Source organism: Somniosus microcephalus, chromosome 1, assembly GCF_052327205.1.
Source record: "Somniosus microcephalus isolate GS21.2 chromosome 1, FLI_Smic_1.0, whole genome shotgun sequence".
Classification (NCBI taxonomy): domain Eukaryota; kingdom Metazoa; phylum Chordata; class Chondrichthyes; order Squaliformes; family Somniosidae; genus Somniosus; species Somniosus microcephalus.
The window spans coordinates 137,339,005-137,364,247 of NC_140987.1; the positions used below are offsets into that span (position 1 = coordinate 137,339,005).

A 25,243-nucleotide genomic window follows, 5' to 3' on the forward strand; every position below is an offset into this window, starting at 1 on the left:
ATCTCAAGTTAATCGGGTAAAGGTTTAATTCTTTATTTAACAGTGTTCTAATTGCATCTAATGGTTTAATTAGCTACTGGCCTACAAAGGAAAGGAAATTGACTAGGAACATGGAAGAGGGAGAATTCAAAGTGCCCCTAGCTCCAAACTCTCCTGTCAGATGACAAACTCCACCCCCATCAGCACAATTTCACTGTTCTAACTTTCTACAAGCAGGACTGGTACTCAAGGCCAATGAGACAGTTCAGCTGCTTTTCTTAATTAGTTCTAGTTGACTTCACACTTCAGTTCAATACAGAGTGCTGCATCGTCAGATGAGACATTAAACCAAGGCCTCGTCCCTGCCTGCTCAGGCAGATGTGAAAGGTCCCATGGCACTATCTGCATAGGTCCCCAAGTGTCCTGACCCATAGTCCTTCCTCAACAACGACCAAACAACAGATTGATCATTCATCTCATTTGCTGTTTGTGGAAAATAGCTGTGTGCAATTTGACTACCGTGCTTGCCTACACCAGTGACTGCACTTCAAAAACAATCCTAAAGCATTTAGGATGTGATACAGTGTTATATAAATGGAGATTCTTTTATTGGCTATGCACAACTTATATCCACCACTTTCATTGGCCTACTATAAGAATGACAGGGATAAACCCCCCCAAGAAACCATATTGTAACAAGTTCACATATGAATAAATAAACATGCAATTTCCCACCTTTATTGATGGGGAACAATACCATTATTATTAGGTATGCAAGGAAAGGGGTAGGAGAAAGAGAGCTTGAAGCAGTAAATGTATTTCCCCAATAAAGGAAACAAGGAGTAAATTTGTTCCACTATTAGTGGAGATTCCACATTTGAATCTCAAATTGAAATGGCCAAAGTGGAATGTGTGTGACTGGAAATGTATCCTGTCCAGCTCATGGGCGAGATGGGAATGTGGGAAAAAGTAATACCTTTCCCTACAGCGCCCGTGGGAGAAATATGCAATATTTTGTTTATGCATTTAATGCTACATCAGTGATCATTAGACTGGTCGACGTTCAACATCATACTGCTTACAGATTATTAAATATATTCAAAAAATGGAAAGTCATTAAAAACCTAATGAGATTGCATGTTTTAATTTGCAATGGGCCCTTGGGGTAAGGTGAACAAACCAATCAGGACACCATGATTATCCCTTATTGTCCAACTAAAGTAGAACCTTGTTTTATAATCATCAGAAGCATGTGCCGCAATATAATGGGTGCGTGAGCTCAAATTTCACTTGTAGGAATGATTATGGGTTCACAAAGAAGGAGCAACAAATTCTGGAACCTCATCATAGAATGGTTACAGCATGGAAGGCAGTCAGTCATTCAGCCCGTGCTGACTCTCTGCAAGAGAACTTTAGCTAGTCCCACTCCCCCACCCCTTTCCCCATAAGCTTGATTATTTTGTTTTCCTTCAGTGCAGTAACTCCAATTCACACCTTGACCCAAATAAATCTTGATAGCACACTTGTCAAATGTGAGATTTTTGTTTGAAGGATCAGATGAAAAAAAAAATCACTTACATAATTCTGCTGCAGGTCTGGGTGGTTTCTCTCAATTCCATCATCAAGAATGGTTACCACTACATTTCGGCCAGTGTAGCCTCTCCGCCAGGCTCCTACTATGTTCATATCTGACTGGCAGTGGTGAGTGTCATCATTGCAGTGCTAATGGGTGGAGAAACAAAAAGGTTTAAGTTACTGTCAAATATAATAACCAAACTTTGCAGTCAACAAAAGTGCCCTCTCAAAGAGAAGGAAAAAACCATGAACCTTCTCAACAGCAACCAGCGACGAGACCACTCTGCACAAGCTAGGACTAATGCGCAGCTGATGTGATGAATTAAAAATATTAAGAGGTCACTTTTATTTAATATTAATTCCATCATTTAGTTAAGAGTCCAGAGTTGTGAATTGAATTGAAACCTGCCTATATATGCAGCTATTCCATTATACAACATCTTGCCCTTCTCCCTTCGGCAAGAATATTAGCTGTACTTTTCCACTTTACAAGAATGTCCAATTATTCGTGCAGATGCCAGAACAAAGTCAACACTAAAATAGGAGGTGTAGCAAATAATTTGAAGGACAAAAGGATGATGATGGAAATGGCAAAAAAGTGACAGATGAAAATTCAATGTCAGTAAATGTGAGGTGGTTCATTTTGATAAAAATACTTAGAATGGGGGATGGTTGGGTGATGTGGAAGAGCAAAGGGATTGGGTGGGTAGGAGGCGGGGGTGGTGTCAGATACACAAGGTATTAAAAGCAGCACCTCAAGTGGATAGGACCATAAAATTACTAAAACATTGGTTTTATGGCACGAAACAACAGAATGTAAGTTGAGATGTAATGGTGAATCTATATAAAAACCTTAGTAAGACCACAGTTGGAATGGTGTGTGCAGCTTTGGGCTCCACACAAAGGATGCAAATGCCTCTGTATAACAAGGCCAGTAAAACTGGCTTGTTGAAAGTCACCACAGAGCAGTGTAAAAAGAGCAAGAATGGAGGGGAGGGGAGGGGAGGGGGGGGGGGGGGGGGGGGAGGGAATTAAATAAAACCAGATACAAATAGATTAACGCAATTTATCAAAAACTTACTATGTACCACATGCTTGGCCATTTGGGATCATTGAAGTAAGGATATTGAGAAGCTCCAGCTTTAAAATCTCTCTTTATCCGTCTTTTTACCACCTGCTGCTGTATCCATTCCACCTGCCATCAAAACAAAATAATAGAAAGCAGAGATTAGCAATTGCTGGGGTAGAAACACACAGTAAATTTTGCTATCAGGCAAGATTAATCGTGCAAGCAGATCAGCTTCAGTCAACGGTAGCAGTCTCCTCTTTTTGAGTCAGATGCTCAAGGGTTCAAGACCTCCTGGACTGGAGCACATAATCTAGGTTAATATTTCAGTGCAACACTGAGGAACTGCTGCATTGTCGAAAGTGCTTTCTTTCAGATGATATGTTAAACAGAGGTCCTGCCTGCCTGTGGAGATGCAATGAGATCCTAAGACACCATGAGAAAGAGCAGAAGAATTCTCCTGGTGAACCGACAGCATCTAAACAGTTTAACTGATTATTTAACCTCATTGGCACACAAGATCCCACAAACAATCAGCTAACGATTTTGCCTACATAACAGTGACTACACCTCAAAAGTTGATTGTGAAGCACTTGGAGATTTCCTGAGGTCATTAAAAGGTGCTATATAGATGCAAGTCTGTCTTTCTTTATTGACCAGCAGCAGAGCACAATGAAAAGAATTAAATCCTTCAGTAAAGATTGTTCCGTTGTTTCAAGTCCCTCTGGTGCTTGCTGATGTCTGGTCACATTTGTTTTATTTAAAGAAACAAGATCTGCAGCACCTTGCCCGATCATATTGTTTCCATGCCCTTAAATGGAGGACTATGCCTACTCACTACATTTATACAAATTCAGCGTTTATTGAGGATTTGATCAGTAACTTGCAACTGAAATCTACTATAGTACTAATGTCTGGAAAGTTGCCCTTGTGGCGACATGCCACCATTGGACATAATCCGCTCACGGCGGCACGGACAGTTTACGCAGGCGCACTGCCGGCAGCAGCCACCCCCAGCCGTGGGCCCTTTCCTCCGGCAGCTTGTTTCCCGTAGGGACAGGCTGCCAGGAGCACTTCCTGTCTGGGGAGTATTTAAGTGGTTGCGCGGGCTTTTTAAGCACTTGTTTTTGCTATGATGTAAATTAAAGCAGTTGTGTTCCATCAACTCTGGTCTCGGCTCCCACGTTTGCCGCGGTATCTCAACACCCTTTTGATAAGAGAAAATCAACTATAATTTGTTTGAAGTGCAATTCCCGTTTGTATGCAGGAAGCCACAAACTACAACTTAATGGCATCACTATAATAGGATAACATCCAGCTTCCATTATTAGAAATAGCTGCACTCATTTTTTTGCAAGTGGATGAGCTGAGGGAGAAATAAGAGAATTCAATCACATCTTTCTACTGTGGCTCTTTAAAAAGACACAAGTAGAGGTAAAAACGAGCAATATTGTCCATCTTATTTGTGGTAAGAGGGGAACACAGAGAAATCTTTAATATTCCTTAACAGCTTCCATATTTCAAAGAATAGATTCTGGAAACAGGACCATGTTCTCAGTCCTGCACAATTCCCATAAAAGGTATATTTAATAAAATACAGGCCACTTCACCAAAGGAGGCTCTTTAAACACCCATCAAAATGTTTTTCTTAGGTAGATGTTAACCTCAAATCAATAACAAGCTTCAACCTCAGTCTCACCAACACCATATGTTGTGCCATATGACCACAGAATGAACTTGACAATTTACCACCACTTTGGTCGCCTTTCAGAAGATCCGATAAAAATAAACATTTCTACAACATTGATGTACCACATGTGCATAACTCCTTCAAACCCTCACTATCACCCCTTAATCTTCTATATTCAAGGGCACACAAGCCACATAATGTAGGAAATGCAGCAGCCAATTTGCACACAGCAACATCCCACAAACAGCAATGAGATAGTGTTATTGGTTGAGGGATAAATGTTGATCAGGATACTGGAGAGAACTCCCCTGCTCTTCGAAATAGTGCCATGGGATCTTTTATATCCACCTGAGGGGCAGACGTGGCCTCGGTTTTGCATCTCATTTGAAAGACAGCATCTCCGACAGCGCAGCACTCCCTCAGTATTGTACTAAAAAGTCAGCCTAGACTATGTGCTCAAAGTCTGTGGTGTGGGACTTGAACCTATGACCTGACTCAGAGGCAAGAGTGCCACCTGTTGAGCCACAGCTGTAGCACTAAGTGAAAACAAATGTATTTCTTTTATGAATTAGTAAATCTGAATGTCTAGTGGCTACTCTACAGTAAACATTACAGCAGATGCTGTTGGTACAAATATTCTACGTCTCCTCCTCTTCTAAATTATGCTGAATAAAGTGCCACAAATGAACCAAACTGTTCGCAACTTCTGACCCCATATCCTCTCCAATCACAAAGACCTTCAACTTCTACCTCCATAACATCGCCATCCCTGCGTCAGCCCATCTGATGAAACACCATGCCTTTCTCACATCCAGACTTGACTATACTAATGCTGTCCTGGACAGCCACCCACCTTCCATGCTCTGTAAACTTATGTAAACTCTGCTGCCGCAGCATATCCTGCACAAAGTCCTGCTCATCCATCACTCCTGTTCTTTGCTGACCTATATTGGCGCCCGGTCACCCAATGCCTCCAATTTAAAGTAATTTTCTTCATGTTTAAATCCCTTCATGGCCTTGGTTCATCCCCGCTCTATAACCTCCTGCAGCCCTACAACTACACCCCCTCTCAGACATCTCAGTTCCTCAAACTCTGGCCTCTTGTGCATCCCCATCTCCCCAATATTGACAGCCATGACTTCAGCTGTTAGGCCTGACACTCTGGAATTCCTTCTCTAAATTACTCTGCCTAGTCACTTCTGCCCTCCTAATTGGCCAGATTTTGCTTTGAGCAGCAAATTAACTTATACTTGCCCATAGACTTTCTATGGGCTTTTGCACAGCAATTTCCAGTCAGTCAACCAGCAAAAAAGTACAGCGCTCTCTACTGGGCATCAGAGATCTGTGTGAACAAAGCAAGCAACTGTGCATCTCCTTAAACAATCAGATTGAAGAATCATTAATGAACAGCGCAGAGTCTGAACCAGGAAGTGTAAACTGGAATATTGAATTCAACATCAAATCAGATGCAGAAAGCAAAATAAAGGGAAAGAAAGATTGGATTGAGGGGAGAAAAATTTAAAACATTTAAAAAGTATTACATTTTTTTTTAAATCTCCAACAATTTGAATGGGACTCCACACTTGTAAAAAAAGTTAATTTTTAGTGCCAGAGTGGTTATATAGCAGTAATTAAGACTTACTATGCTGTTAAAAGGGTATTTATATGTGAATGGACAAGCTAACTTTTTTGATTGAGTTTCGGTCCTATCTGAGGTAAGTACAACAACTTTGCACCGTTCAATGTATTTGAGCTGCGAGTCAGATGGCGAGCTGCTATGTTCAGGAAGCTTTGAGGAGCAGGGCATCTCAGACATCAACTTCTGGATTTCCGTGTTTAACTGTGCACGTGCGGTCGTCGGATGTTGCAGTTTGATTTGCACATAAATAACAGAGCACCGTTAGCCTCACCGTTATTTTTAAAGAGCATAATCACCTCCTTTGGCTTGGCATCCATTTTTGTCTAATTACACCTCCTGAAACACCTTGGGACATTTTTCTATGTTACAAGGCACTATATAAATGCAAGTTGTTGCTGCTGCCACCTGGCTGGGAACAGCAGCATCAGTAGGTCAAGCTCTAGCTCGTACCCAATCATACTGGAAGAAAATTGGACAAGAGCAGTTGTAGGTGCCAACTAAAACTGCACAGTAGTGAGGGTGGACAGTGCTGGTTTTGCTTGTATACAGACATGCTCCTGTGGGATAGAAGCAAACAGAGTGGCTACCATGTCCATGCTAAATATTTGCTCTCGTTTTGAGTTACAAAACAGATCAGTTAGTATGCAACAGTTTGAGACCTTGGCAGCAAACTTAATCCTGTCGTTTTCCCCTTTTCAGCAGGTGGGATTTTCCAAAAACAATGACAAAAAAATCTGCTCTTAAATTCAGTGCCTTCTAGCACTTCACCCAAGTAGCCATTATTCATGTATGAACCTTGGCAGCGACTGTTGCCAGACTATTCAACCATAGAGGGAGGACAGAGCATCACAGCCAAAGCCAATACAGTCCTCAAATATCACCCCTGCCCCGGCCTCTCTCCAAAGTGCATCTCAGGCAGAGATGCTCCATTTCTCTATGAGATCTCTGCCAATGATGCTCTGAACAAGCCTCGAGGAAGTGCACAATCGGGGCAGCGAGAGCTCTTGGCAATTTCACCCTGTGGCCGATGCTTGGTTTCTCGTCAGTGCTTTCCCATAAATAAGCAGCTGAGATACAGGAGCTTAGTAGTTTGCATTGGGAGGGGAAATACAGAAGGGAAGGACCACATGAACGACCATTTTATGTTGCTGCTCCAGTGTACTGGTGCACTTGCAATGGGAGATCGTCTTCAGAAGTGTCCAGTGATTGTACTGAAATCCCCATGGCTGAATAGTGTTTTTAAAAAGTTGAAAATATTAGCTGTAGATCAGAGTTTTGGTAATAGAGTCCTTGGAGTTGGACTGAGCCGAGACTACACGAGTGAAAGTATGTATATGCTTGCTTACAGTTGTACTTCCTTCAATCTAAACTGTCCATATTTCTGTAGGAACATGTTGCCTTATTAATATTTTTGAAACACTTATTTTTCCATCATGTATGAATGTGTCCACAAATTTTAAACTTTTGCCTTTGAGGTAAAGGCTTTAAGCATTAATTGATTATGTAAGTGACTTCCTGCCACATGCTGGATTTGTAGCAGGAGCTCTTTAGTTTATGTTGGACTTTCATTTTGGACCATGCATATTGGCTGAGTTTTATGTTCTTGACAAGTAACAGCTTATGAAGTGCAGTTCTCAATCAGTATACAGAAACTAAAATACACCAAACCACTGTTCCTAATGGAGGCCCTTCTGTTGTCCAGCTAGCACCCACCATCACCCCTCTTCACTTTTTGGTCCATCAATATTCAATGCAAGGTTTTTTTTTGGCCTGCACTCTCAATAGAAACTTTGGCCTTAACTAGCTGTTCTGTTCTCTGCTTCTCCTTCCTCCCATAAACATATTAATTAATACACTAGTACCAGTCTAGCCCTCTTAATTAATTTTCTTCGCCACATCAGATGTACGTAGCATCTTCTTCTGAGATCGGGAAGCCACTGTTGAGAATTGCAGATGTAAACCTACGTACACTTGTTAATTATAGCATACTAGCCACTACATTACAGGCTCGAAGGGCCTACTCCTGCTCCTAATTCATATGTTCAATTTCACTTGAAAAGTACTTCAGTGGCTGTGAAGCGCTTTAGGATGTCCTAAAATCATGAAAGGTGCAATACAAATGCAAGTTCTTTCTTAATCTTAACTGCTATTGATGGAAATGCTTCAGATCAAAATTGGTAGAATGAGATTAGCTAACTTAACACAAGGTCAAAACCGGAGACTTCTGGTGATCTGTAGGCTCAGAGAATTTATCCAGTGAGTACCTAATTCAAGCAGACCAAAAAGGTCCAGGTTCAATCCTCAGTGAGTCTTTAGTTAGCTGATCTCAACCAGCAAGGGTACTGAAGTTGGCCTCGGTGCTCGAGGTTAGAGAGGGGAGATTTCTGCTCCAGTTATTGATATTTTGAGGTGGTTCCCCACAAAGTATGTATTCCATGTATCCTCTACTATTACTGCACTGCCAGCTTGAATAGAGGTGATTGATTGCATCCATTTCACTGAAAGCAAAAGCATTGATGCATGTTGGAAAAAAGAATGAAGAGAGGCAATATAAACTAAATTATACAATTTTAAAGGGGGTGCAGGAACAGAAACCTGAGGGTTTACATACACAAATCTTTGAAGGTGGCAGGACAAGTTGATAAGGCTGTTAAAGTATGTGGGATCCATGGCTTTATAAATAAAGGCAGAGAGCATAAAAGCAAGGAAGTTATGCTAACATTTTGTAAATCACTTGTTAGGCCTCAGCTGGAGTATTCTGTTCAATTCTGGTCATCATACTTTAGGAAGGATGTCAGATGTCAAGGCCTTACAGAGGGTGCAGAGGAGATTTACTAGAATGGTACCAGTGATGAGGGACTTCAGTTATGTGGCGAAACTAGGGTTATTCTCCTTAGAACAGAGAAGGTTAAGGGGAAGATTTAATAGAAGGGTTCAAAATTGTGAGGGGTTTTGATAGAGTAAATAAGGAAAAACTTTTTCCACTGGCAGTTGGTTCGCTAACCAGAGGACACGGATTTAAGATCATTGGCAAAAGAACCAGAGGGGAGTGGAGAATTTTTTTTTTTTTTACGCAGTGTGGTGATTATTTCCTATGTTTAATAAGAAGTATTGTGATTGGTGAATGGGGTGGTTGTTGTCTGTGTTAGTAAGAAGTATTGTAATTGGTTGTTTGTTTCTACCATGAGATATATGCTGTAAACTCATTGGTAGTGGATGTCAGGTGATTTGTGGTGGCCATCTTAAATTCAGTTCTCTCCAGTCATGGCTGGAGACTGGTGTTGAAAGATGTGCTACTGGATTTTTAAAGTTAATAAAGCCTAGATTAGAAAGGCAAATCTATTCTTTATTTCACGCAGCGAGTTATTCTGAACTGGAATGCACTGGCTGAAAGGGTTGTGGAAGCAAATTATATACTTGAAAAGGAAAAATATTGCATAGCTATGGGGAAAGAGTAGGGGAGTGGGACTAAATAGATAGCTCTTTTACAGAGTTGGCACAGGCAGGATGGGACGAATGGCCTCCTGTGCTATAAGATTCTATGATTTTTACAAAGAAAGCATGAGCATTCAACTTTGACTAAATGACCGGATTCTTCTAGGTCCAGGCTGCCATTGATGGGACCTCTGAAGCATTAAAGGCTTTGTTTGACCACCGCCTCAATTACATAAACAGTGAGGGTCAACGCTGTCTAAATGTACAGCTTGTGTGATGCCAACTACATACATGCCAGCCAGGAGCACCGATACTGCTTCAAACCTACCCTACATAATAAATTTACCTCACCCCAGGAAAATGGGACAGAATTACATCACAGCCATATGGGCGGGTAGAAGTCCTGGAAGATGGAGCAAACTCCAGGCCCTAATGTAATAAGAGATATATACGCACCACTGGATCTCAGTATAGTAGGCCCTTAGTTAATGGCCATCCCCCATCGCTGGGGAAGATGCTCATCTCAGCCAAGTAATAACAGCTCCACAGGACAGCAACACAGAGTATGCAAGTCAACTTCAGACGCTTGTGTAGTCCTAGAGCAGAGTCCAGAGTCGTTTATTTTCTGCGGTCTTGGCTGGGAAAATGTGGGTTGTTTTTTTTTTGCGGGGGGGGGGGGGGGGGGTGGGGGAGGACGGAAGAGGGGGTAGAAGTGCAGCCTAATAGCATGAAAAGGCAGCCTAGCCTGACAGCTCATTTAACTGCTGCTAGTTGTGAAAAGCTGTTACAGATTCTCGCTCATCTTCAAAGTGATGTATTTTCAGGGACATCTCCGTTTCCAAATGACATTAAAGCAGGATAGTACAACTGAACAGAACACCTGAAATCTTAACACGTTTCTCCTACCACCAATTTATTAAAGTAGATTAACCATAATCACTTCGCTTGGCGGACATACCATCATCCCAATGTTTGGATTCGTTGCTGAATAAACAAAAGACTGGAATAACCAAAAGACTGCAATAACCAAACAGCAGAATTGAAAATATCCCTTCTCTCACTACCTGAGTACAGCTGTTGTATAGAGTGCTATATTTGTTAAAGGGGAAGGCAGAAAGGGATGGAGAAAGGAGATTATATCTAGTTTGGCAAGAAGTTCCTTGCCGGGCCAAGCCGTTTTACCCAGATTTCAATGTGAGCAAGTTGTAGTTTCTGCAAAGATATACCTCCCTCTATCCAAAGTCAAGCATGCTCTTATGGACTTTTACCTCAGATTATCTCACTTTTCTCAGCAGGCAACAATGATTTCATCTTGGAGAAGAAAATCTGATTGCACTTTGGCACTTTCAAGCTGGTTAATGCAGTATGTAATGCAAGATCAGAGTTCACAGGGAAGGGCTCCCCAATGACTCGAGTATAAAATTTACAGCACAGTAACAGGCCATTTGGCTCAACTGGTCTGTGCCAGTGTTTATGCTCCACATGAGCCTCCTCCCAACTATCATCTCACCCCATCAACATATCCTCCTTTTCCTGTCTCCCTGTTGTATTTATCTAGCTTCCCCTTAAATGAGTAGATGAAACCCAGACTCAAAGTAATGGCTTCAACTGCTCTCAGCTAGGGTGGTGATAGAACACTATAATTGGCCTCAATGACCCAGGTTCCTTTATCGTTTCTTACCTCCAACCAAATAGATTCTGTCTTTGACCCCTCAATGACATTCTAGCACTATGTTCCTTAATCAAAACTGCTACCCTTCCTCTTTTTTTCCTTCCCACTCTTTCCTGACTACCTTGTACTCAGGAATATTAAGCATCCAATCCTCTCTTTTTTGAGCTAGTTATTGCCACTACATCATATTTCCACGTGACTATTTACATCTATAGCTCACCAGCCTTATTAACCACACTTTGTGCATTTACACACGTGCACTCCAAACCTAACCTAGACCTCTTTGTATTTTCTATGATCACACCTAATTCTGTATTATTTTTAACTCCAACCATCTCTCCCAGTCCCCTATGCACCTTGCTTCTACTTAATACTACATCCTGGTGCCCAACCCCCTGCCGAATTAGTTTAAACCCTCCCTCACAACACTACTTAACCTGCCGTGAGGGTATTGGTCCCAGCTTTGTTTAGGTGCAACCCGTCCATCTTGAACATGTCCCTCCTGCCACAGAACTGCTCCCAATAATCTGAAGACCTCCCTCCTGCACCATGTCTCTAGCCACGCATTAAACCTGCCATATCCTCCTATTTCTACTCTCACTGGTGTGGCACTGGGAGTAATCCAGTGATTACTACCTTTTAATTGCCTGGTTTTTAATTTCCTAGCTCCTTAAACTCTGACTGCAGGACCTCAACTCTCTTCCTTCCTATGTCATTGGTTCCGACATGGACTACGACTTCTGGCTCTTATCCTTCCCCTAAAGAATTGAGGAGGGATCTGGCCCGGGTAAATTGGAGTCAAAGACTGGAAGGCAGAAATGCAATGGAGCAATGAGCAGCCTTTAAAGAGATGGTTCGGGTACAGTCTAGGTACATTCCCACAAGGGGGAAAGGGAAGGCAACCAAAGCCAGAGCTCCCTGGATGACGAAAGACGAAGCAGAAAATGAGGGTGTATGACAAATGTCAGCTTGATAGTACAAGGGAAAAAAATCAGGCTGAATACGAAAAGTACAGAGAAGTAAAAAAAGTAAGAGGGGCAAAGAGACAGTACGAGAATAAATTGGCAGCTAACCTAAAAGGGAATCAAAAAGGTCTTCTATAGGAACATTAACAGTAAAAGGTTTGTCAGAGGAGCAGTAGGGCTGATTAGAGGCCAAAATGGAGAACTATTGGTGGAGGCAGAAGGCATGGCTGAAGTACTAAATGAGTACTTTGCATCGGTGTTTACCAAGAGGGCTTTGTCAAAGCTATGGTAAATGAGGTGGTTGCTGGGATACTGGATGGGATAAAAATAGATAGAGGAGGTACTAGGAAAGCCTGTGGTACTCAAAAGTGAGTGAGTAAGTCCAGATGGGATGCATCCTAGGTTGCTGAGGGAAGTAAGGGTAGAAATTACAGGGGTGCTGGCCACAATCTTCCAATCCTCCTTAGATACAGGGTTGGTGCCAAAGGACTGGAGGATTGCAAATGTTACACCCTTGTTCAAAAAAAAAATAGAAGGATAAACCTGGCAATTACAGGGAAGCTTTTAGAAACAATAATCCGGGAGAAAATTAACAGCATGGAATAATAAAGGAGAGCTGGCACGGATTTGTTAAGGGCAAATTGTGTTTGACTAACTTGATTGAGTTTTTTGATGAGGTGACAGAGAGGGTGGATGAGGGCAGTGTAGTTGATGTTGATGTGTATATGGACTTTCAAAAGGCATTTGATAAAGTACCATGTATTAGGCTTGTTAGCAAAATTGAAGCCAGTGCAATAAAAGGGGCAGTAGCAGCATGGGATACAAAACAGAGTTGGGGTGAATGGCTATTTTTGGACTAGAGGGAGGTATACAGCGGCGTTCCTCAAGGTTCAATACTTGGACCACTGCTATTTTTGATATACATTAATGGCCTGGACTTTGGGTGAGGGGGGGCGGGGGAGAAACGGTAGAATTTCAAAATTTGCAGATGACATGAAACTTGGGAGTGTAGTAAACAGTGAGGAAGATATGCAACAGACATCAAGAGGACATAGATAGCCTGGTGGAATGGGCAGACACATGGCAGCTGAAATTCATCACAGAAAAGTGAGGCGATACATTTTGGTAAGAATGAGGAGAGACAATACATGCTAAACGATACAAAGGCACCGGAAATTCGGGTCCCAACGCGTGAGTACGCACGGGGTACTCACGCGTAGGCCCAACGAAAGTGCCGGTTTCGTGCATGCGCGGGAAACTGGCACTTCCATTCCCCTAAAAGGGGTTGACAGGTGGAACGGGTGCGCCGGAGAGGCAGCGTGTGCGCATTGAACTTACTACTTTTTTTTTTTTTTGCAGGTTTCTCCGGGAGGGCAAGTCTCCAGCAGTTACACTTTTAAAAAGCAGGCGCAAGGCCTGCTTTTAACAAGGTAAGTGGTGAATTAATTATTAAAACATTTTTCCACAAGTTTATTATTTTTAAATACTTTAAAGGCAAGTTTATTTTTAGCCCTGTTAGAAAATGTAATTCATTTTTTCAAAAATTTAAATTGTTTAGTTATTTCATGTAATTTAGTTTATTTTAAAAATGTATTTGAAGTTTTAGTGATGTTTTGGGGCTTATAGTATTTATAGGTTTGACAGCTCTTCCTGTCAAACTTATGAATGAAGCATTCCCTGCTACCATTGGCTCTCCATGGCCCACATGATCCCAGGGGACGCATCGAACTAACTGCGCCCCTGGGATACGCAAGCACTGCGCGCCGGCAGTTGGAGCAGGCCCAGGATCGGAATCCCACGCGGGCCCACAGCTCAACGGCCGGCGCGCTAGGTAAGTGCAGGTCGGGGGCTTACACCCGCGGGCAGCCCCCGACCCGAATTTCTGAGCCAATTTATAAGGGGTGCAGGAACAGAGAAGGCAAAGAGAAGATTTGATAGCAGTGTTTAAAATCATCATGAACAGATTAGATGGAGTAAATAGAGAGAACCTTTATGGCTGAAGGGTCGATAATGAGAGGGCACAGATTTAAGCCGATTGGCAAAAGAACCAGAGGCGACACAAGGATAAAAGTTTTTACACATCAAGTGGTTAGGATTTGGAATGCACTGCCCGATAGGGTGGTAGATATAGATTCTTTGGTAGCCTTCAAAAGGAATTGGATAAATACTTGAGAGAAAAAAAAAAATCGCAGGGATATAGGGAAAGGTGGGGGGAGTGGGACTAACTGGATTGCTCTTCGAAAGAGCCGGCACAGACTCGACAGGCTGAATGCTGCCCTCCTGTGCTGTACTGTTCTGATTGAAGGAGTAATTTACTGACATTCTGCTGCTGAAGCCTTGCTGATGGGAGTGAATATCTGGGGCACACAACATACATGATTTTTCTGACCATTTAAATTAATGGTTGGAAACTCATGCACAGCACCTGCCCGAATTTCCAATAAACATTCCCAACCGGCGAGGCTCCTTGCTGGCTGGGTGCAATTGGAAAATGGCCTCATCTTAATTTTACCAAAAATGGTATCCGACATCAATACAAACAAGGTCCAACTGCTTCATTCATACAGAGGCCCAGATGGGACTGAACTTTAATTTGGATTTGTAACGGGATCAATTGAAGTCTCTTGCTTTATTGCTCTCCCCTTTCCCTCTACCCGTCACCCCTTAATGTTTATTTCTCTCACTCTCTGGTTGCCAAGTAGACAGTTTTGCCCTGGATGGAGTCAGCCCAGCACCGTCTGAAAGAAGCGTCTTTGCAGCCCACTGAAATGGGAAACCTTTCACCAGCCAGAGAGGTGGGAAAAGGATAGATAAATACCTGAAAAAAATACTGCTGCAATGGGTCTGACTGCACTTCAGCCAGGAAGTTGCATGTCACAAATTAATTCCCATGTGTGGAAATTCCTGGCAAAAATCAGGAAACCTCCCGAGAAAAACTCAGCCTTCACAAGAATGGCAGCCTATTTTTAAAAAAAATCAGAAGTTCAGCTCAGGGTCAAATAGGACACTGAAGGAGGAACGGTAGCATACTAGTAATCCAGAGGCCTGGGCTAATGATCCAGAGAGGAGAGTTCAAATCCCACCACAGCAGTTAAATTCAGTTAATTAAATAAATCTGAAATAAAAAGCTCGTATCAGTAATGGTGACCATGAAACTATTGGATTGTCGTAAAAACTCATCTGGTTCATTAATGCCCTTTAGGGAAGGAAATCTGCCATCTTTACCTGGTCTGGCCTATATGTGTCTTCAGACCCACAGCAATGTGGTTGACTCTTAACTGCCCTCTGAAATGGCCGAGCAAGCCACTCAGTTGTAACAAACTGCTACGAAACGCAATAATAAAACCGATTGGACCACCCGGCATCAACAGCACACACAGCCCAGTCGACTCTGCAAAGACCGGGGACTTGTGCCAAAATTGGGAGAGCTGTCCCACAGACTAATCAAACAACAGCCCGACATAGGTAGGATTCTGAGTATGACTTTCAGCCAATGTCCCAGATTCCTCCATCACCCACCGGCAGAACAGACCACCGGAGGTGGTGGCATACAGTCAGGAGGGAGCGGCCCTGGGAGTCCTCAACGTTGACTATGGACCCCATGAAGTCTCATGGCTTCAGGTCAAGCACAGGCAAGGAAATCTCCTGCTGATTACCACCAACCACCCTCCCTCAGCTGATCAATCAGCATTCCTCCACATTGAACACCACTTGGAAGAAGCACTGAGGGTAGCAAAGGCACAGAACATACTCAGGGTGGGGGACCAATGTCCATCACCAAGAGTGGCTCGGTAACACCACTACTGACCAAGCTGGCAGAGTTCTGAAGGACACAGCTGCCAGACTGGGCCTGCGGCAGGTGATGGAAAAACCTACTTGACCTCATCCTCACCAATCTACCTGTCGCAGATGCATCTGTCCATGACCGTATTGGTAGCAGTGACCACCAAACAGCCCATGAAGATGAAGTCCTCCATCTTGTTGTGTGGCACTACCACAGTGCTAAATGGGAAAGATTCAGAACAGACCTAGCAGCTCAACACTGGGTATCCATGAGGCACTGTGGGCACTGCAGCAGCAGAATTGTATTCCACCACAATCGGTAACCTCATGGCCCTGCATATCCCTCACTCTACCATTACCATCAAGCCAGGGATCCAACTTGTGCTCCAGAACTAGCCGCACCTCTAGCCAAGCTGCTCCAGTACAGCTACAACACTGGCATCTATCCGAAAATGAGGAAAACTGCCCAGGTATGTCCTGTCCACAAAAGGCAGGACAAATCCAATCTGGCCAATTACCACTCCATCAGTCTACTCTCAATCATCAGCAAAGTGATGCAAGGTGTCATCAACAGCACTATCAAGCGGCACTTACTCACCAATAACCTGCTCAATGATGCCCAGTTTGGGTTCCACCAAGAATACTCTTCTCCCGACCTCATTACAGCCTTGGTCCAAACATGGACAAAGGAGCCAAATTCCAGAAGTGAGGGGAGAGTGACTGCCCTCGACATCAAGGCAGCATTTGACCATGTGGGACATCAAGGAGCCCTCGTAAAATTGAAGTCAATGGGAATCAGGGGGAAAACTCTCCACTGTCTGGAGTCATACCTAGCACAAAGGAAGATGGTTGTGGCGGTTGAAGGTCAATCATCACAGCCCCAAGGCATCGCTGCAGGAGTTCCTCAGGGCAGTGTCCTAGGCCCAACCATCTTCAACTGCTTCATCAATGAACTTCCCTCCAGCACAAGGTCAGAAATGGGGATGTTCACTGATGACTGCAGAGTGTTCAACGCCATTCACAACTCCTCAGATAATGAAGCCCGCATGCAACAAGACCTGGATGACATTCAGGCTTGGGCTAAGTGGCAGGTAACATTTGTGCCAGGGAATTGCCAGGCAATGACTATTTCCAACAAGTGAGAGTCTAACCACTTCACCTTGACATTCAATTGCATTACCATCCACAAATCCCCCACCAACATCCACATCCTGGGAGTCACCATTGACCAGAAACATAACTGGACCAGCCACAAATACTGTGGTAACAAGAGCAGGTCAGAGGCTAGGTATTCTGCTATGTGAGCGTCTCACCTCTTGACTCCCCAAAGCCTTTCCACCATCTACATGGCACAAGTAAGGAGTGTGATGGAATACTCTCCGCTTGCCTGGATGAGGGCAGCTGCAACAACACTCAAGAAGCTCGACACCATCCAGGACAAAGCAGCCTGCTTGATTGGCACCCCATCCACCACCGGCATACTGTGGATGCAGTGTGTACCATCCACAGGATGCACTGCAGCAACTCGCCAAGGCTTCTTCGGCAGCACCTCCCAAACCCGCAAACTCTTCCGCCTAGAAGGACAAGGGCAGCAGGCACATGGGAACACCACCATCTCCAAGTTACATACCATACTGACTTAGTATATCGCCAATCCTTCATCGTCGTTGGGTCAAAATCCTGGAACTCCCCACCTAACATCACTGTGGGATTACCTTCACCACACAGACTGCAGCGATTCAAGGCGGCAGCTCACCACCACTTTCTCAAGGGCAATTAGGGATGGGCAATAAATGCTGGTGTTGCCAGCATCGTCCACATTCCATAAATGAATTTTTTTTTTTTAAATCCTGTTTCAATGAGAAGTGCAGAACAGCATCCCAGGAGCAGCACCAGGCATTCTTAAAAATGAGGTGCCAACCTGGGGAAGCTGCAACACAGGACTACATGCATGCTAAACAGCAGAAGCAGCATGCTATAGACAGAGCTAAGCGATCCCACAATGAATGGATCAGATCAAAGCTCTGCAGTCCTGAATGGTGGTGGACAATTAAACAGCAGGAGGAGGCAGCTCCAGGAATATCCCCATCCACAATGATGGCAGAGCCCAGCACATGAGTGCAAAAAACATTTGCAACCATCGTCAGCCAGAAGTGCCAAGTGGCTGATCCATATTGGCTTCCTCCCAAGGTCCCCACCATCACAGAAGTCAGTCTTCAGCCAATTCGATTCACTCCATGTGATAAAGAAACGGCTGAACACACCGAATACAGGAAAAGCTACGGTCCCCGACAACATCCCGGCTATCGTGCTGAAGACTTGTGCTCCAGAACTAGCCACAAGCTGTTCTAGTACAGCTATAACACTGGCATCCACCAGACAATGTGGAAAATTACCCAGGTATGTCCCGTCCACAAAAAGCAGGGCCAATCCAATCCAGCCAATTACTACCCCATCAGTCTACTCTCAATCATCAGCAAAGTGATGGAAGGTGTCGTCAACAGTGCTATTAAGCTGCACTTACTCACCAATAACTTGCTCACCGATGCGCGGTCTGGGTTCCGCCAGGTCCACTCGGCTCCAGACCTCATTACAGCCTTGGTCCAAACATGGACAAAAGAGCTGAATTCCAGAGGTGAGGCGAGGCTGACTGCCCTTGACATCAAGGCAGCATTTGACCAAGCGTGGCATCAAGGAGCCCTAGTAAAATTGAAGTTAATGGGAATCGGGGGGGGGAAAACTTTCCACTGGCTGCAGTCATAGCACAAAGGAAGATGGTTGTTGGATGTCAATCATCACAGCCCCAGGACATTGCAGCAGAAGTTAATCAACGCAGTGTCCTTGGCCCAACTATCTTCAGTTGGTTCATCAATGGCCTTCTCTCCATCATAAGGGCAGATGTGGGGATGTTCACTGATTAGTGTTCAGTTCCATTTGCAACTCCTCAGATAATGAAGCATTCCATGCCCACATGCCGCAAGACCTGGAGAACATTCAGGTATGGCCTGATAAGTGGCAAGTAACATCTGCGCCACACAAGTGGCATGCAATAACTATGTCCAACAAGCGAGCGTTTAAACACCGCCCCTTGACATTAAACGGCATTACTATCCACAAATCCCCCACCATCAACATACTGGGGGTCACCATTGACCAGAATATTAACTGGACGAGCCACAAATACCATGGCTACAAGAGCAGGTCAGAGGCTGGGTATTCTGTAGCGAGTGCCTCAACTTCTGACTCCCTAAAGCTTTTCCACCATCTACAAGGCACAAGTCAGGAGTGTGATGGAATACTCTCCACTTGCCTGGATGAGTGCAGTTCCAACAACACAATAAGCTCGACACCATCCAGGACAAAGCAGCCCGCTTGATTGGCACCCCATCACCACCTTAAACATTCACTCCCCCACCACAGGCACACCGTGGCTGCAGTGTGTACCATCTACAAGATGCACTGCAGCAACTCGCCAAGGCTTCGTCGGCAGCACCTCCTAAACCCGCGACCTCTACCACCTAGAAGGACATGGGAACACCATCACCTGCAAATTTGCCTCCAAGTTACACACCATCCTGACTTGGAAATAGATTGCTGTTCCTTCATAGTCGTTGTCAAAATCCTGGAACTCCCTCCCTAACAGCACCTTCACCTCACGGACTGCAGCGGTTCAAGAAAGCTGCTCACCACCACCTTCAAGGGCAATAAATGCCTTGCCAGCGACACCCACATTCCGGGAACAAATAAAAAAATATCTGGTTCAACTTGAGTGGCTGAGGAGGGGGGTGGAATCAATGGCAAGAGTAGACAGTGTGTTGCGGAGGCCAAAGACAATAGCTTTAGTCATCTCAATGCTTAACTGGAGAAATTTGGCTAATCCAGGACTGGATGTCTGAAAAGCAGTCTGACAAGAGAGCAGTGGATGGATTGAGAGGGGTGGGGGAAAAGAGGTAAAGCTGAGTGAGATCAGCATGCTTGTGGAACCTAACCTCGTGTCGTCGAATGTGGCCAAGGAACAGCATGTTGGTGAGAAAGAGGGGGCCAAGGAAAGATCCTTAAGGGACTCCAGACACAACGATGTTAGGGCAGGGAGATATGCCATTGCTGGAGATGCACTGTCTATGTAACATCCAAGTTGTGATTTTAAAAAGCTAATTGGCCAAATCATTGTAACGAGTAATGTACAACTAACTGTGCTGCCCAACCACTTTTGGACTTTTACTATGTTAAAATTGCCATATACTGTAAATGGAAATTGCTAGCAGGAAAATAGATTTATATTAAATTTAGTAAATCTAACTTTTCTTTCTAATGCAACAGCAGTGCTGTTTCAGTTTGCATTGGTTAATCACTGGAAATGAATATACATGGCCACTGTTCATGTAAACAAGTGTTTTACTGTAGCTTAAAAAGTTCTATGAAAGGGATACTACAACTTTAAAAAAATATATAAATTCTCAGCAGCAAACTAGCACACTACTTGCCAGACACTTGTTTATTCATTGGCTGGTGGTCAGTGTCGGTAGTGGAAAAAAAACGGGAAATCCCTGGTACCTTGGCTTTTCACCCAGCGAAGCAATCAGCTGTAAAGCTATAGTTTAACCTGAATGGGTACAGGTGACAGGGACCAAGTGGGTGCTGACACAAGTCAAAGCCAAAGAAATTATATCAGACACTTCACAAAACAGCAAGAATCAAATGTTGGACGAAAGTCAAGGAACTGCGCAGTGTGAATTAAACTGACTCAGTAGAATTGTACCTACATTTCAAGCAGACATCAAACAGGCTTAAATATGGATTGCTGGAATTAATTTTCAGTTTGTTGCAATTTTGTGTTCATAATAAGTGCATTCCCTAGGTTAACTCAGTATTACTTCAGGTAACACTTACTACCTACCACAGCAGCTTAAGAGTCAATCGGAGGAGTCAGGCTTGGTGCTGGTAAGCATGATGGCATTATGAACCAATAATTAGTTGGGTAGTGTTAAGCAGAGAGATGATGGGGCCATTTGAATTGGACTCAAAATCCCCCAGCTGGAAGGGGGGAAAAAAATGACACAGCAAGCTGTAAGTCGCTAAACATTGCCTCTTCTGAAAAGTTCATCTGCATGTTAGGAGGACAGGATTGGGCTCTGCAGTAATGCCCTCTGCCAGAGTCAACAGAGCCTTCAGACATTCATTATCCAAATGCACACACAAAAGGTAACAAGGCACATCAACAGAACCTTACTTCAGCATATGCCACTACTTCAGGACAGGAAAGATTTTTTTGTTTTAAAGATGACTAAGATTTAATTTCTATTAAACCGGTAGAAGTAATCAGCTGGTAGCCTGCATAGAATTTCATACTACTCCAAATGTTATGGACATTACTTGGAAACAATCACTGTTACAGCAACATGTGGGTAAGTTAGCAAAGAATTTCACTCAATTGCACGTGTGGGAGAAATGTACTTGAAGGTTCCACTAGTGAGACTAATGTTATGTTAATAGGGAGAACGAGCAGGAGAACCACATAGGATATATGGCACAGAAACAGGCCATTCGCCCCAACCAGTCCCTTAAATGCACCTATATTAGTCGCTTCAACCACTCCCTGTGGTAGTGAGTTCCACATTCTCACCACTCTTTTGGTAAAGAAGTTTCTTCCGAATACCCTATTGGATTTCTTGGTGACTATCTTATATTGATGGCCTCGTTAAAAAAAGCGGCGCGCACGGACGCAACGGCTTTGTCTCTCCCAAGACTGAGCGTTTTCACCGTCCTTGAGTCTCTTCTGGACTCTGCTGATACGGGAATGGAGGGCAGACCTACTGTACAGCCGGCAGACGCCCCAACATCGGGGCCGACTGCGTGCGGCTCACTCGGCGCCATCGATCTGCCTCCAGACATCACCCGACCCCCGGGACCAGTGTGGCGTCCTTCCCCAGCCGGAAGTCGGCGCAGACAACGCAAGCAGAAGCGGGGTAAGAGGGCCGGAATCCAAAATAGGCTGAAGAGTGTTAAGTCCGTGAATGATTCAGACACGGACCAGGAGTGAAAACAAACAAGTCTTTACTGGTGGAAGTCAATAGCGAAACTAACAGAGGCTCTCTAGCGCCTTTTATACATGGGGTGGTCACTGCCGGTACTGCAGTCTGAGACCAGTTATTCTCTTAAAGGGACATACACAACAATTCCTCCCCTTTTAGATAAACAGTACATAACATTCATTTAACAACTAAATGATAACTAATTACAATCACAATTATAGTTGCTAGATACATTGGTTAAGTTTAAGCAATTATAAGTTCAGTCTTTGAGGAGGCTTCCTGATTCTGTCTGGTTAACACCTCTTTGGGGTATCAGGTTCTTCTGGCAAGGCTGAGTCGGGATCAATGTCTTTGTTTGGTTCATCTGCTTCCAATATCACCGATTCTGCGGTAGCTGCAATTGGTACGTCGATTTCATTGCCAGGTGTATCAGATCGTGGTGTGGAGTTGACGTTTTCCAGTGACTCTAGAATCTGGTCAGCATGTCGTCTTACAATGCTCTCCCCAACGTCCACGGTATACATGAGGTCCTTGTCGTGTACAAATCGTTCCTGGCTGCCATTTCTCAGTGCGGTAGTCCCGGGCCAAAACTGGTTGACCTATCTTAAAACTCCTGGTCGGCCTTTCATTCATATTCTGAAACTGCCTGTTCTCCACATCTCTTCGGACGTTTGGCTTAACCAAATCCAAGCGGCATCGTAGTCTTCGATTGAAGATCATGGCTGCAGTTTGGTTGGTAACCGCATGTGTCGCATTCCAGTAGGCAAACAAGAAGTTGTCCACCTTGTGTTGTAGGGGTATATCTTCATTACACATTGCCTTGATAGCCTTCTTGAATGTTTGGACAAACCTCTCGGCCAATCCATTAGTGGCTGGATGATATGGGGCAGATGTGTAATGCTTAACACCATTGTTCTTTAAGAACCTCCGGAATTCTTCAGACACAAACTGTGGTCCATGGTCAGAGCAAATCTCTTCAGGCAGCCCATTCCTGGCGAATATGGTTCGTAAAACTGCGATAGTTTTTTCCGTGGTGGTTGAGGACATTTTTATTACCTCTGACCACTTGGAATGTGCATCCACCACAATTAAAAACATCGAGTCCATGAAGGGACCGGCAAAATCAATGTGCACCCTTTGCCATGGAGATGAGGGCCACTCCCATGGATGCAGAGGAGCTTGTGGTGGGGCGTTTTGGACCTTCTGGCATCCTGCACAGCTCTTGGTCATCTCTTCGATTTCTCTATCGATTCGCGGCCACCACACAAACGCTCTGGCTAAGTTCTTCATTTTTACCCCTCCCAGATGACCCTCATGAAGCTCATTGAGCACTCTATCCTTCAATTTGGGTGGAATTACTACTCTGGATCCACACATCAAGGTTCCTCTGCACACTGACAGCGGTTCTCTTCTCGGTGAACCACTGCTGCCAGCATTCTCGCCATGTGCTGGCCATCCCTTCACCGTTAAATCATAGACCAGTGATAGTGTCAGGTCATTCCGTGTTTCCTTTTCTATGTTTGCATTCGTCACAGGGAGACATTCGACTATGGTCGAGTGGAATAACTCCATTGGATCCACTGCAAGGTCGTCTTCTTCCACCGTCGGCAACGGTAGGCGTGACAATCCATCAGCATTTCCATGCTGTAGTTCCTTTGTACTCGATGTCATATTGGTGTGCCCCTAGGAAAAGGGACCATCTCTGCAGCCGTTGTGCTGTCATTATCGGTACGCCCTTCTGAGGGTTGAAAATGGAGACAAGAGGTTGATGATCGGTTAGTAGAGTAAATTTTTGACCGTGCAGATAGTGATTGAACTTCTTCACCCCCCACACTAGGCTGAGGGCCTCTCTCTCTCAATCTGGGCGTAGTTACGCTCGGCAGAAGTTAACGAGTGTGACGCAAAAGCTATCGGCCTCTCCAAACCATCAAGGAATTTATGTGACAGTACCGCCCCAATGCCGTAGGGAGACGCATCACACGCCAGCCTGATTGGCAGTGCTGGGTTGTAGTGAGCCAATACTTCCCTTGAAGTGACTAAGTCCTTACTCTTCTGAAAAGCACACTTACAATCATCGTTCCATTTCCATGCTACCCCCGTTCGTAGCAGGGCATTCAGTGGGTGCAGAATTGTCGACAAATTCGGCAAAAACTTATGATAGTAATTCACCAATCCGAGGAATGACCTCAGTTGCGACACATTTTCAGGCGCTGGGGACATAAGTCCCCTGACAAAATTGAAGCGGTTGTTATGTAACCCCTCTTCATCAATCACGTGGCCACAATACGATATCTGTTTCTTAAACAATTCGCACTTGGGGCGGTTGGCTCGCAGCCCATGTTCCCGTAGTCTAGTGAGCACCTGTTCTAGGTTGTTAAGGTGTTCACTGTCATCTTCACCTGTCACTAGGATGTTGTCCCAAGTAACACTGAGTCCCCAGAATCCCTTGCAGGACTTGTTCCATCGCTCTTTGCCATATCGCCGGAGCTGATGCTACTCCGAATACCAAATCGATGATACTGGTAAAGACCTTTGTGAGTGTTGATTGTGAGATACTTCCTAGAGGATTCTTCAACCTCCATCTGCAAATATGCTTGTGCTAGGTCAATTTTTGTAAAACGCTTCCCTCCAGACAGTGAGGCGAAGATGTCTTCTATCCTTGGAAGAGGATATTGTACTGTGTGAAGGACTGGGTTCACAGTCACCTTGAAATCCCCACAGATGCGAATCTTCCTTGGCTCCCCGGACTTATTGCTTAACGTTTTCTTCATGACAGGAATGATGGGTGTCGCCCACTCGCTCCAGTCGACCTTAGATAACACGCCCGCCTTCTCCAGATTCTCCAGCTCTGCCTCGACGGCTGGGCGAATTGCATATGGTACCGGTCTTGCTTTGAAAAACTTGGGAACTGCATTCTCTTCTATTTTTATCGAGGCGGTTACACCTTTAAGCGTGCCCAGTTCTTGTTGAAATACCTCTTTGGCGTTAGCTAAGATTGTTGACAATCGTCCAGGAGTGACGTCGTCATCTTTTTTACCGTCCACCGTCATTGCATGAATGGAATGCCAATCTAAGTTTATCTTCCTGATTCATTCCCGTCCCAATAACAGTGGTCCACCATTTGGCAGTATGTAGAGATACAATCTCCGTATTTTCTTGCCATTGTATTCGACAGGCACCCTTATTTTTCCTCTGGGGTATACTTTTTGCCCCGTATACATCGTCAAGACAATGGATATCTCTCTCAAGGGTATGTGTGAAAATAGCCGCTCGTAGTCTCGTCAATTCATGACGGTTAGAGCTGATCCTGTATCCAATTCCATTTTAACTTGGGACCCTGCTATCGTGAGGGTGACCCAAATGGTTCGGTGATCCTCTTTTGCGATTACGTTGTGAAGTTTGAGACA

The 25,243-nt window shown here is 44.3% G+C and overlaps 2 protein-coding genes across 11 annotated transcripts in view; one reads left to right on the forward strand and one right to left on the reverse strand.

Moving 5' to 3' along the window:
- Positions 1-25,243, reverse strand: part of pcsk5b (proprotein convertase subtilisin/kexin type 5b) — a 679,955-nt gene that overhangs the window by 618,827 nt on the left and 35,885 nt on the right. For all 5 annotated transcript variants that reach the window (XM_085986077.1, XM_085986086.1, XM_085986095.1 and 2 more), the window contains exons 3-4: positions 2,636-2,749; positions 1,558-1,701 (exon numbers count right to left, since the gene is read on the reverse strand). In XM_085986077.1, the coding sequence (XP_085842203.1) occupies positions 1,558-1,701; positions 2,636-2,749 (258 nt within the window). The remainder of the gene's footprint in view (positions 1-1,557; positions 1,702-2,635; positions 2,750-25,243) is intronic.
- The window catches only part of carnmt1 (carnosine N-methyltransferase 1), a 1,199,612-nt gene that overhangs the window by 434,308 nt on the left and 740,061 nt on the right, over positions 1-25,243 (forward strand). The gene's annotated exons all lie outside the window — the stretch shown is intronic.